Here is a 14,460-nt window from a genome sequence, read left to right on the forward strand (position 1 = left end):
TTGCTCAGCAAGGATTTGGTCCCCGGTCAGATTCAATTTGGTGATCTCTGCCGTATGTTATCAGTGAGTACTGTAAGAAAACATTTGGTTTTACCCTTGATCAGCTAGGGAGTTGAGGTAAATGAAACACTCAAAATATCAAACTGATGTTGAAATAATTCATTCTTCCTCTTTTAGCATATACGGGTGCAAGTAATTGCAAAGCAGGAACCAACCCTGGATAAGAAGCCACTAATCTGTCTACTTATGGAAGGTGTCTCTGAAGAAAAGCCATGGCAAGGCTAGGAGAGCACGGGCAAACTCAGAGACAGCATCTCCTCTTACTGCACTACTGCGGTTTTCAGCTATTAATAAAATCCATCTGTCATTTATATGAATCCACTTAACTCGAGTCACAGACATGGGAAGCCAAAGCCTATTCTTAATGCACTTGGTGCAGTGAATAGATGGTCCTGAAGGGTGTGCCGGTTCATCCTAAAGCTTTCCCATGGGGCTGGTCAACCATTCCACACACCCCCACAAGCTTGTGGAATGAAGGTTAAAAAATGGAGTACCTATGGAAAAATCCATGGGACAGTGACTGATGGGAGATTCAAACCCAGCCTTTCCTGAGCAGTGAGGCAGCAGCACTAACCACCATGCCACCCTGTTAGTAGAGGGAAATATGCCTTTTATTGATGAAGAGGTTAGTTGAGAATGAAATCCAGCAGTCAGTGGATTGGAAAAGGGAGGATTTTTTCTTTTTTAATCTTCTGGAGTTTAGTATCTAACATTTAAAAACAGAATCTTTCTGTGGTAAAATTACTATAAAGACAAATGGAAACAGAAAGGAGCAGAGATACAGAGTTTAACAATTTTTTAACATTCTTTTTCTTAGTTTTTGAATGTTTCCTTTACATTATGGTGCTGGTCTGGCTGCTACACATGTGGATTCATTTTGAAATCCTTCTGTCTGTGTGATTTCAGTACAGTTTCTGTCCTCTTGGAGTTGTGTTGTACATGGAAAATTGAATGTACCGTGTTCAGAAGGTGCAACTGTGAGGCAGCATTTATTTCTAGACTGGTTTTGCCTCACTAAACACATCAAAGCAGCTGTAGATCAGAACTATTTTAATTTGTTTTCTTTTGCTTTATTTCAGAAAGTACCAGGAGCTGGAATCCCCGCCTAGCCCCTCCCAGAACACTGCGAAGCATGACAAAAAAAGCTGTCCTTGTGTCCTGCTGTAAAATGGGCAAAGCGGGGCAAGTGAACTTTTGTTTTTCTTTTTGTTTTTTGCCCTTCACCTTAGGCAGCAGTTTAACCTTCACTGCCCAGGGGTCGCTCTCCTGGTAACTGTTTGGTTTGGCACATTCTGCAAAATGTTACCCGGGCAACCAGACCTCGAAGTGTTCCCTAGCAACCAAAGATTATCCTTGGCTATAGCAACAGCTGTAATCCTGCAGCAGAACCATTTTCTGTAGCAACATCTGGAAAATGAATAGACTTGTTGCCATGGAAACCACTACGACCGAGAGCAAAAATACGCACCAGAGGGTCCCTTTTTTTTGTATTTCTTTAAGTTTAGCACAAGATCTCGCTCAGGTAAACTGACACGCCAAGGATGTTGGTATTGCAGCATGCTGATCACTTACAAATCAATGAACCTGTGTGAGGATGCTTGCCTTTGGACACTCCAGGATGAAAAGCTTTTTTTTTTCAGTTTTAATTAGAAATGGGGGGAAAAAGCTTGTAATGAAAACCTAGCCTCAATCAGACAAGCAAGAAGCCAAAACCCAGACTTGTGCAGTCTGTCAAAATAGACTGCCGTGTGCAAGGAAACACATCATCCTTGAATCCAAATCTCCATCTTACCTTACCTCCAGAATGAACATCATCAAGTAGAAGAGCAGACACCGGCCCCGCCAGGATGCTTCTATTATTTCTCTTCAGTGACCTTCAGACCCACGAATAACAGTAGCGTGGCTAATACCTGGAGCATTGATGTTTCCCTCTGTGAGCTCAATGTAGCATTTTATGTTCAAGTTGCCAAATGATTTCCAGCAGTGTTGGGGATAGTATCAGTCTTAGTTTTAATTGAACAAGAATCTGGCTGGATAAGAGCACCACAAAAGATGGCAGCGGTCCATTCAAATCAAGGATCAAGCTGTCATTTTCAATAATTCATTCCTTCTTTGTGTTGGTTTGTCATAGACACTGTAACTACATTTTCCTAAGAGTAATTCGTTATCCTTTATTAACCGCCGTCATTAATGCCATGACATGCATTTGTTCCAGTATAAAGGGGTGTCTTATGGTTCATTGATGCAATTGGTTGCATTTAATACCACAGTTGTTTGTATGCACACAAACACAAGGGAGGTCCTATAAACATCCTGTAAAACTGAAGTGAATTTTCAGCTGTTTTCAATAAACCCAAAAGAGTAACAGCTTTGATGTACCCATGTATTATCATGGACACATGGCAAACCACACATGTCCATTATGAAGAGCGAGCTGGACTGGGTGTAAGCAGTCAAACTGAAAAATCCATAATGTCCTTATGGTATTCCTTGGGAGATTTGTTTCTCTATGAGCAGCCATATTTGAGGCTTCCTATCCACATATAACCACATTTGGGGTGAGTTGTGCAGGAGGCTACTGCTGTTTCCCTCTCTTCCCTGTTGATTGCTCACTCGTTCTGCCTCCATGCTACCACTGAAATTGGCTACTACGAGATGTGCTCTGGTGGATGCTGGACGTGACAGATCAGTAGTACAATAACAGTTCAAGTCAATCATATGGAGCAGTCTCTTCAAACGGGACAGCCACCTGTATTTATGTAATAGGGGGGTTTTCAGATTTAGGCCTGGGAGCCCACTGTGGCTGCAGGTTTTCACCTTAGCCAACTTCTGCTTTAAATTGTACTCCTACAACTTAATTAAGTAAGCTGATATTTCACAGTTTATATGTTTTGATGCCAGTCCAGAAATTACAAAACTGGGTTTGTTCATTTTTTTATTGGAATGTATCAAAAACTTATGTATGTTACGTGAGGATAATTTAGTGTTTTTTAAATATGTTAATCATTATTATTATGATTTTCATTGTTATTCCAAGTGTTGTGGTTATTTAAGCTGTTTTATTTTTGTGGCCACACTGACAATGAAGAAGATGCAGTGTTTCATCATTCATTCTCATTTACTTGACAGTCTGTTCCACTTGTTTTTAACTGTCATAATTCAAATACAATAAAAGGTGAATTGGCAGGAATATGACAAGTGAGAGTTAAGAACTGAAAGCTATTTCAAACATACAAATAAAAAAATTTCACACTAAGGCCCAGCTAAGTAAAGTTCAATTAGATGTAAGCCTGACTCATTGATTGGTAAAATGTGGTTGAAACAAAAACCTGCAGCCCCAGGTGTCCCCTAAGACTGAACTTGAAAGCCACCAATTTAGTAGAAGGTTCTGTCCAAAATGACTTGCAGATAGGTAGATACGAGAACAGCAATACCACAGACATTAGCTGCCTCCTTCTAGAACTCCTCAAGCACGATGGAGGAGAGGCCTAGGTCATGGGTGCCACTCTTATTGCTTGCCGACACACCAATTTTGTCAGTCAAGGAGACTATAGTGTCATCGAGCGGTTGCTATTTGACTGAAATTACCTTTTTGTTGGAGAGGCTCTCAAGGCGACCAATCAAGCAGAAACAAACGGTGTGAACTCCCAAGCTGAGGTGCTTTGCATTGTGCACTAACCACTGGACTCTACCAGTTAGTCCATCCATGATTGGGGTCCTGATGTTTGGTGTTTTCTTTGTAAAATTTAAAATACATGAAAATGTGAGAATGGAAGTGGAACATTCTAAATCCATGTTTCCCAACAGTAGTTCCAGGACCGGCTCTGGTCCACTGAAAGGTTTTGGCCATCTGTGAGAATCAGGCAGGGCATGAAACCAGTCATCAGCATTCCCCATTGTTAGTAAATCCTGAAGATCAAAACTCATAGAAGTGCCTCTCTCCCCACCAACTGCTCTATGATCCATTTTTAATGCAATGTTATTAAAGGTTGCCACTTGAAACTCCAAGGATCTTCCCATCTAATGCTAATAAATCTAGGTGCTTGAAACTCCAAGGGGGACTGAAACTCTTGCTCTCCAAGTTAATGTTTATCAATCAATCGGACTGAAATTCTAGGCAGGCCCCCCTTCACCTTGGTATGCAAGTTATCCCTAACTTCAACTGGTCTACATGTCAAAAAGGTTGAACACTGCTATTCTACAAGAGAGGTCACAGAGTTTGTTTTAAATGGCTCTGGTAGTGGAAACTCAAAATTTCCATCAGTTGCCTTTCCTCTTAGTTGGGAGGTTGTTGTTTAGGCTAACCTGCTGTACACATCTTTCAGTGTCCACCATGCCTTACTCACAACCGATGTAAGGCTTCATTTTCTGTTAGTCCACATGTCTCTGCAGGATATGTCAGACAATCTAACTAACTCTGATGGAGTGTTCAGCACCCTGCATGGTTGAGACAAGCCCTAAACCTAGGCTGCGTTTTGTTTCAGCCATTTGTAAAAACATCCAATATTTCTGAAGGCAACACCAAGTAGACACGGACAGCCTCCTTCCCATGAGCTCTCCAGTCATTGCATCAACAAACCTTGAACAACTAGAGGCCATAAAGAGATTGTTTTTGGACAGGCTCTGCCCCATTAGGACAACTCTGTGTTGGATATCACAACAGCATCGTTTACAGGACAGGGTTTCATTCCTCTAGCTAGTAAACAATTTGAACTTGAGCCACTAGATGGAAGTGTTGCTGCACAAACTGGACTTCTGCCCATTTAAAAAGGTGATTTCAGTTAAGGTCTTGCCAGGTTTTTTCATAGGAGTCTGTAGCAGCAGGTCATTTACAGCATTCCCCAGTGTGGAAAAGCACATACTGTAAACATGTCATGCCAGGACTTTTGGTAGAAAAAAAATGTTATGGATCTGAGCATCCACAAAGGCTACAAATTATTCAGAACTACAGCAATGTGAAATGGAAATTATAAGCACCTGTGTCCAGTAGCTGACCAGCCCCCAAAAAGTCAACAATGTATACAATTTCAAAAGAATGTTTTTTCGGAGTAAGCTACAATAAAAATTAAAAAAGTCTAAATTTGTGTAGCTGCTGTAATTCAGTGTGTTCATAATAAATGTAATGATTTACTTCATGAGTACATAATAAACAAGAATTGTTGCATCGATATTTGAAATATTAAAATGTTTGATTCAATTTAAATGTTTAACATCTAAATGTTATTGATTATAATAGGATTATAATAGGAATTTGCAATTTTTCACATAGAGGGCTAGATCCCATGCAAAGGATCAAAAATAACATCATATTTGTAATCACTCACCTTAAAATAGTCCAAGACAATACCCTGCATACTTATGTTTGAAATTTGTCATTTTTAAACCTTCTGGGAGTGAATCTAAGTGGACTTGGACCATCAGTAAAGAATCAAACATCAAATCAATTACTTGTACCCCTTGTATCCCGTTAGGGAGTGAACCCATGGGGATGGATGATGCGGCACACACAAGTTCAGGTACTTTTGATAATTTCTGCTGAGGACATCTATTGGTTTCCTCATATCATAAAGATGTACTTTCCTGAACAAAATATGATCCAAAATTAGCCCATAAATGAGTTTTTTAGTGTATAGTGGGCTTAAAATAGGGGGAACCCCAAAAAGCTCAACATCTTGCATAACTAGACATCAAGTCAAACACAATATGAACACAACATCATTTTATTTAAACATGGATAATTTTTTTGTGTTTCATCAGTTAAGCTAACTCCACTTTTTACTTTTTCAACCCTAAGTAATGTAATAAACGGGAGAAGCTGTTGTGACCCACTTTGGGGCCTACAGTTGACTGGCATCCCCTGCATATTGTAGCCTGTTGTGTTTATAGGCTTTAGGTAGCAGCTGGAGACTCCAAAGTAGCTGAATGTTCAGCATGGGTTGGCCACTCAGTGACCATGCCTTTTATAACCCTGGCACTACAAGATTCTTCTCAACAGGCAAAGTTGCCTCATCCATACTATATATCCATTCACAGTTCACCTGTCAGCTAACACTAGATCTGCTTAAAAAGTAGCTGACACCCAGGGCAGATGGGCTAGGCCTGCTGCCTTCGGGTAAAGAGCGACCTATCCTACACTGTTGCCTGGATAGGACCACCTGATGACTACACGCTGATCTCATCACTTGTGCTTAGAAGTGTTTCACTGTTTCTTCCTTTTGGTAACTTTGCGTTTCTGTTCACCTCTGTCAAGAGTGGCAGAATCTAATTGTGTTCCTCCAGATTCCCTCATTATAAAATAGTTTAGCATAGTAGGGGTGTTAAAAAAAATCCACGTCCAAAGCACCAGAGCAGTAGCAGTAGTTTAAGGGATCATTTCCTTTATTCGTGATGAAACAAGACATCACTTCTTGCTGTTCGTTTTCCGTGTTTAGTGCGCAATCTTGAAACAAACCACTTAGTAGTTAAAATTGAAGAAAGACCATACCACATTACACAACTCTTCCTGCTATTTTCAGTCATAGCCTTCATTTATATAATTTTAGTAAGTCAAAGGCACTTGCCTAATGTTGCATACCCAACGATGCTCTCTCAACTAGTCTGTGGTTGGCTCCAAACAAACCGAACATTAGATTTTTGTCTTTAGTCATAAGGATGAGCTCTGTGTGCAGGAATGCTGACAATCAATAAATGCTCATCTGGAAGTATAATACATTAATGATAAGGAATAAGGAGTGTGGGTGCTTTGAACCTCAAAAACAGAACAAGAGCTTGTGTGTCTGATAAATTGTTACTCCACATGCTTGTGTTTGAAATTTGTCATTTCTAATTGCCAGGAAGTTGCTCTTATTCTTGACCAACAACCTCGACTTAAAACAACACAACATATGCCTGTATTATTGATCCCCAATTTTCCACCACATTGGGGGTGAACACCTGGGGTTGGTTGTTGTGGTATGCACAACTTCAATTCCTTCAGATCATTTGTGCTGATGACACCTGTTGGTTTAATCTTTATAATAAGGGTGTAATTTCCTGTGTAAAATATGGTCCAACAATGGCCTAAAGGTGAGGGTTTTTTGAGTCTAAAAGGCCCAAAAAGCTTGACATCAAGATAAATCAAACAATATATCACATGTGGGGTTTTGCTTATACTGGCAGTTGGGAAGCACCAGACAAAAAAAGCTGAAGTGATTTCAAGAAGTTTATGGGAAATTCCAATGAACACCAAAAACTCAAATCAATCTGACTCGACATTGCTAAAGACTTGCATTTTATTACTGCTAATTAAAACAGACAATTCCCTTTTCTTCCACCAGTGGTTTAATTTTTTCCACATACTTTCTTGTAGAAGAAATAAAAAAGTCTTTGATGATTTTCAAGTTCACCTCATCTGTTGATACATACAGAATATTCCAAAACAAAAAATACCTATAGCTTCCAGGTAATTCAACAGAGTTCCACCATGTCTGCTTACAATCTCAGTAACTTAGTCTCCTAAGGCCAGTGTCCCATTTTGCAACTTTTAGTCATGGGGTAGGTCAGATTTGCTATCTGCTGTTGCCGATCTTGTCGTCATGTCAGTTTAAGTGACTGCCCCATATCACATTCACTGACTGCATGCAGACCTTCCAGCACAGTTGTGCTCGTCTATGTTTGTGACCGCCAATAGTGTGCTGCATGATAGTATGATGGGTATTTTTTTTTTTACATTCTGTTGTGGTATGTAAATCACAAAACATTAGAATTCAGCTGCAATCTACATTTTTTCCCCATTTTTCCATGGTACACAAAACACAAGACATCAGTCAGATGTCTCTTCTATCTGTGAAATCCATAACACCCACATTCCTTATTTCACATTGCTACATTATATGCACTGTACTTCAGGAAAAGCATTTACTTGCTTTCAGCTCTCATGTACATAGAGCTCACCCCTACGACTAAAGACAAACTAGCTGGAGTGAGTCGCCAGGCACATCACATTACACTACACAACTGGCGTCACAGGAGCACACCAACAACTGCCCCCAACTCGCTAAGATTATGTAAATGTGACTACGACTAAAAATTGCAAGAACTACATGGGTGGGGGTTGATTTGTTTTGAACCTAGTTTTGTAAAAGTTGACTTGCTTGTATGGAATGTTATTTGATTTTAATAAATTAAATAAAAAGTTTAAAGAAAAAAGTCATATGATGTGACATAGACTTAATGAATACAGACAGAACAGGCCAAACCCATCATATCATCTCATTGGTCAACAGTTGCAGGGATGAGTCAGCTAATACATTTCCAATACATTGCTTGCTTTCCCTCTGTGATAAACAAATTTGTGTATTATTTTTTTCCTTCTTTACGTATGCGTGCAGATCAAAATACTTAAAAATATAATTAACCCAGTTTATCTGACCAACTTTGTCTGTGACACATTCAATTTAGTAATTGTTGATCCTTTAATAAAGACAGACAGTTTAGACCGGAATTCGTTGTTTTGTTTTTTTTATTTTGTGTTGTAGAAAAAAAAAATCTGTAGGTTTGCAATTTTCCTCTCTATGGGAATTTTATCAGACAGGAGCTTTGAGTTTGTTCCTTCTTTGCTTACTGACCTCAATGCTCATATCATTTAAAATTTAAGTCTGATCCTATCTGAATTTTAAAGGACATCATGTAAAGAAGTTAGACAATGTGGGATTTACTTAACCAATGTAAAAGTTCGAGCATGTCACATTTTTTGCTGCTTCATCAAAGAGATTATATAGATAAAAACAAATACACTTATTGTGGCTCAGAAGCTTTCATGGACAACAGATTTTAATTCAAGCAATCTCCAAATGACTGGTTGGTGTGCTGTTGTTAGCTGTTGGTGGTGGAGGTTCTGTGACTGTAGTTCAAACTTCACAAAAATGACAGGAGAGTTAAAATCCCTGTTGAAGTTTCAATTGTTGGCTGATGTGCTCAATGATGGAGGGCCAGTGTGGAACTTTGTCAGTAAATTATTGTGTTGGAAATACTGAATTATTACAGTATACATATAATACAGCCAAGAGGTTGTTTATAATTTTAACGTAAATACCGAGCACATATTTTTATTCATTCATTACACTAATTTCTGGATGTGATCTCACTGTTAATTCCTGCCATGATTTTGGTGTTGCCAAGATGTCCTCAATCATTGACAACCCCGTGGCCCAAGCAGAACAGTAAATGGGTTAGGTAAATACAGTTTTGCTAAAGTTAGTGAAACCTTTACAATTATCTGTTTCGGCATAAATATGACTTAGAACATGATCAGATTTTTACATTAAATCCTAAAACTATACAAAATTAACCAAATTAAACAAATGACATTGTACTTGATCATTTGTTTAAAATGATTCAATGTTATGTATGTATGTGAAAAAATATGTGAACCTCTAGGATTATCGGTCCATTTGAAGGGGAAATTAGAATCCGGTGATTCAATCAATGGAATGACAAATCAGGCCTGAGTGTGGAAGGCCCTGCCCTACTTAAGAACATAAATCTGGGCCATCATCATTAAAGTCTGATCTTTACCAAAAAGGTTTGTGGAAGTCTGTCATGCATCAATCAGAAAAGATTTCTGAGGACCTCTGGGGTGAGGGGAAGAAAAAAAAAAAAAAAAAGCTGTGGATGCTCACCAGGCTGTAAAAAGTTACAAAGAGTTTGAACTCCACCTGTTCACTGTCAGGCAGATTGTGGAAAAATGGAGGAAATTCAATTCCAATGTAGTCAATCAACAAATCATTACAAGAGCAAGGTGTGTAACATTCCAGAAGGTCACAAACAACCCCATTGTAACATTTAAGAATCTGAAGGCGTCTCTGGCATAGACTAATGCCATCCACCATCATGAGAACAATGAACAACAATGGTGTGCATGGCGGGGTTGCAAAAGGAAAGCTTCTACTCTCCAAGAAGCACATTGTTGTTGCTAAAAACTATATTGATAATTTAAAAGGCTATTGGAAGAATTTTCCGTGGGGTAATGAGTCCAAAATACTGTTTTTGGCTTGAATAAGAAGCAATATGATAGGAAAAAAGGGAACATTACATTTCAACATGAGAACTTAACCCATCTGTGATATGTGGTGGCATTAACCCGATTTGGGTCTGCTTTGCTGGCACTGGATCAGGATGGCTCACCATCATTGAATTAACTATGAATTTTGCATTGCACCAGGAAATTCTACAGGGAACTGTCAGGAGAAATTGTCTGTGAACTGAAGCTCAAGAGATAGTGGCTCATGCACAAAGACAATGACTCTAAACACATAAGTCACTCTATCAAAGACTAGCTAAAGTAGAAGAAATATGTTTTGGAATGGCTGAGTCAAGTCCTGACCTTAACCCTAAAGAAATGTGGGAGGAACTGAACCAAGCAGTTCATGAGAGAAAACCCACAAAGATCCTTGAGTTGAAGACGCTCTGGCAGGATGAAGTGGCTGATCATTAGTTACTAGAAACATTTAATTGACGTTACTGCTACACAAAGGGGTCAACACCAGTTACTGAATCCAAAAATTCTCATGTTTTTTCACACAAAAATACTGTTATCATTGGAACATTTTCCTCAATAAATAAATGAAAATTTATGTTTTGTATCATTTGTTTATTTGGGTTTCTTTATCCAGTTTTAGGACTTACATAAAAACCTAATCACATTTTAGTCCATATGTATGACAAAATAGAAAAAATTCTGAGGGGTTCACAAACTTTTTACCATCACTACCAATGAATAAACAAATGTGAAAACAACAAGTCATATAGCAGCCACAAAGTCATTTTTTTCAGTCAAGGAACAAATGTGCAACTAAAATATAGTCGGTGGAGAGCATGTAAACCAAACTACCTGCTCACCCCAAAAAATAATCAATATACTGGATGAGGATAAAAAAACATTATGACTAAAACATCCAGGATTTACCAATCTTTTTGGATGTCCTTTGAGTTTCTAAAATTCTTGCAGGTTTAGTTTGGACTGGTTCATTTCAGAGATAACACAACAACATTGGCCATGAACTTCTGACATGAATTTTATTTTAAATTTTTGTAAGTATTAAGCTGTCCACCTGCCTTCCTTTCTTACCAGTGTTTTTTGTATGGTTTTAAGGAGAAAATGAAAACTTACACAAAACACTAAGACCATTAAAATAAACATTGTGAAAAGATATTTTTATACTGTATGTTTTAATTCTGAAACAGAATTTCACATCATGTATTTGAACGGTCTTTCCTCTTCTCTGTGTTCTAACAGTAAAATAAAGAATTACAGATGCACCACTTTATTAGTAGCACCCACCTTTTTGGTTTATTACTTGTCCTCCCAACTGCTAGAATTTCTCATGTTATTGTCTCAATAAATTGTCCAAAAGCAGGTGCTGCCCACTCCATCTGCCAATTATCCCAAAGTTGTTTAAGTACAGTGTTTGCCAATGCTGTTCTCTGAAGGGCTTGTTCCAGATCATCCCAGAGTTTCTCTATTGGACCTACATCTGCTGGCTGGCTGATGACCAAGGCCACTACATTCACTATTCACAAGGGCAAGCCATTTTGTAGGGATGAAAGGGTACACCATAGGAGCAGTGATTTTCAAAGATAGTGTGTCATTCAAATGTCACTTTACTCAAGGCAAGAATAAGCAGGAGCTGGTTTTAAGTAGTGCACAATTTTGCCAGTTCTTTAGTGCTCATAGCTACAGTTTCTTATCCCAGTGCAGCTGCATCCAGTCAATTTCAAATGCGGTTTGCTTCAGATCAAAGGGTGCCCTTTGACTGGATTGCATTTTGGGGATATAACCTTCATTGTCCCATCAGTGACCAGGTTTGTGTGTAAAGGCCACAGAAGTATTGCCATTGATGGTCTACATACATCAGTTCATCTGATGCACATTACCTAATCAAATTCATGTGTCCCTTTAAATTCCCTGCCTTCCCACTTTACAGTATGCTGGATGCCACCTCTGACTGAACACTCCTTTTTGTGTAAAGGGCTGGTGAACTGAATATGACAGCCAAACATACATAACATAAGCATGAGCCGCCATCCTGAATTATAAGTTATCAGCTTCAGAAAGGAAGCTCCACACTATGTGTTCACGCTACACACATGACATTTCAGAGGATAGAAAAGAATTGTTAATAGAAATTGCAGGAATGGAGTTAAGAATTTTACACTATCAGCAGGTGCCAAGCGTTAACCACAAACATCTTCACCACTCATTAAAGGCCCTCACTTTGAACAATTAAAACAAAACTGCATTATTGGCTTTTTCAGAGCACTATTTAAAATGCAAAAATAAAACACAAAAATTATTTTAAAAAAAATATCCCTCGACATTACCTTGGATTCGTTAACTTCCTGTTCACTGATCTCAATTTATAGCACACTGGAAATCTTCACATCCCTGAACATTTTTGACTTTTGCTGCCTAAAAACATAGCATCGCGTAAGATACATGAAACCCGAACGTGGCTCTGTCGCACACTGACTTTGCCCAAGAACGTTATTCCCATTGTGACATTTAAATATGGAGTTTACTTTGTCCAAACACAGTAGTCTGAGTGGATTTATGAGCCTCAAATTGAATCTGAAGGAATGGCAAAATCATTCTAAGCAAGGACCAGTGAGATGACCTCAGTAACAAAATTTCTGAAAAAGTGATGGCAGTCAGAAAATATGAACATTTAAAGGTAGTGACAGAGGAGGGGTTGCTGAGACAATGGACAGTTTAAATCCTTAATCCGACTTCCTGTGTGGTTTAGTAAACTTGCCTGTACTAATTACTTTATTATAATTACTTATTTGGCTAATGAATTTATCAAAGGTGACCGACGACATTCGAGAGATGCAACTGGAGCACTAGCAGGTTAAGTGACTTGCTTATAGTCACACTGTGTAAATAGCAGTACAGTATCTGAAATCACAACCTCAAGGTTTGCAATTTTAACCAGAACGCCATGTGATACGGAGCAACTTCCCTGAAGTAACACGCGCAGCTGGAGTTCCGAACGCTGCGCATACAGCATTTTTGGTTAGATGTTCAAACGCCGCAATTCCAGCAATAGTGCAAAGACATTAGAAAAGGTGCACTTACCGTCGTTCGTCTGCGTGAGGGGATTGGGCAGTTGGTCAGTTCACTAGACTTCCGTATTGTCTGCCAGGCTTCCAGCAAACAAACAAACAAACAAACATGCAAAGGTCAGAAGACAGTTTTACATACGGCGGTTCGTCTGGGCGCATGCGCTTGGAACAGTATATCAAAAAAAGACTACGGGTTAGGGACTGTTGGGCAGGGGCGGGTTGCCATTTGTATTGTTATTTTTATTTAACGGTGTTCTTCAGGAAGCTGAAGATTTAGGTGTAGAATGTATTGTGTACAGTTTTGTTTCGAGTCAAACAGGTTATTTTCCTCTTTAGGACAGTAGTTAGTTCCGTCCAGCTGCAGGGTAGTCCTGGGAGGGAAACGACATGCTCGTTATAAATGTTAAGACATCGTCCGTTAGGGGCCGGTTATCCTGGCTTGGTGGAATAAGAGTGAAGTACAATGGATAGTACATGCTGGAGAGAAGTACAGAGCACTCTGTAGGTAAAGAGTGTTGTTTAGTGGCTGACTGCTTTATTGGAGTTTAATTTACTCATATTAGCCAGTGGATGCAGAGGAGCTTGTTTTGTTCAAGGCTAAATCAGAGCCATGTTTGTAAATAGTATAAGGCACATTGTTGTCCTGGACTGAGATTATTTTCTTTCGAGTTAAAACTTTTGTTTATTTTGCTCTTTCGCTTACTTTACTACATACAGTGCATCCGGAAAGTATTCACAGCACATCACTTTTTCCACATTTTGTTATGTTACAGCCTTATTCCAAAATGGATTAAATTCATTTTTTCCCTCAGAATTCTACACACAACACCCCATAATGACAATGTGAAAAAAGTTTGAGGTTTTTGCACATTTATTAAAAATAAAAAAACTGAGAAATCACATGTACATAAGTATTCACAGCCTTTGCTCAATACTTTGTCGATGCACCTTTGGCAGCAATTACAGCCTCAAGTCTTTTTGAATATGATGCCACAAGCTTGGCACACCTATCCTTGGCCAGTTTCGCCCATTCCTCTTTGCAACACCTCTCAAGCTCCATCAGGTTGGATGGGAAGCGTCGGTGCACAGCCATTTCAAGATCTCTCCAGACATGTTCAATTGGATTCAAGTCTGGGGCACTCAAGAACATTCACAGAGTTGTCCTGAAGCCACTCCTTTGAGATCTTGGCTGTGTGCTTAGGGTCGTTGTCCTGCTGAAAGTTGAACCGTCGCCCCAGTCTGAGGTCAAGAGCGCTCTGGAGCAGGTTTTCATCCAGGATGTCTCTGTACATTGCTGCA

The 14,460-nt window shown here is 39.1% G+C and overlaps 1 protein-coding gene across 1 annotated transcript in view; it reads left to right on the plus strand.

Moving 5' to 3' along the window:
- The window catches only part of rras (RAS related), a 44,869-nt gene extending 41,290 nt beyond the window's left edge, over nt 1–3,579 (plus strand). Inside the window, exon 6 of the mRNA XM_028813599.2 lies at nt 1,140–3,579. Within this exon, the coding sequence (XP_028669432.1) occupies nt 1,140–1,227 (88 nt within the window). The 3' untranslated portion in view covers nt 1,228–3,579. The remainder of the gene's footprint in view (nt 1–1,139) is intronic.
- The last annotated feature ends 10,881 nt before the right edge of the window (nt 3,580–14,460 follow it).

This window comes from Erpetoichthys calabaricus, chromosome 11 (assembly GCF_900747795.2).
Source record: "Erpetoichthys calabaricus chromosome 11, fErpCal1.3, whole genome shotgun sequence".
Lineage (NCBI taxonomy): Eukaryota > Metazoa > Chordata > Cladistia > Polypteriformes > Polypteridae > Erpetoichthys > Erpetoichthys calabaricus.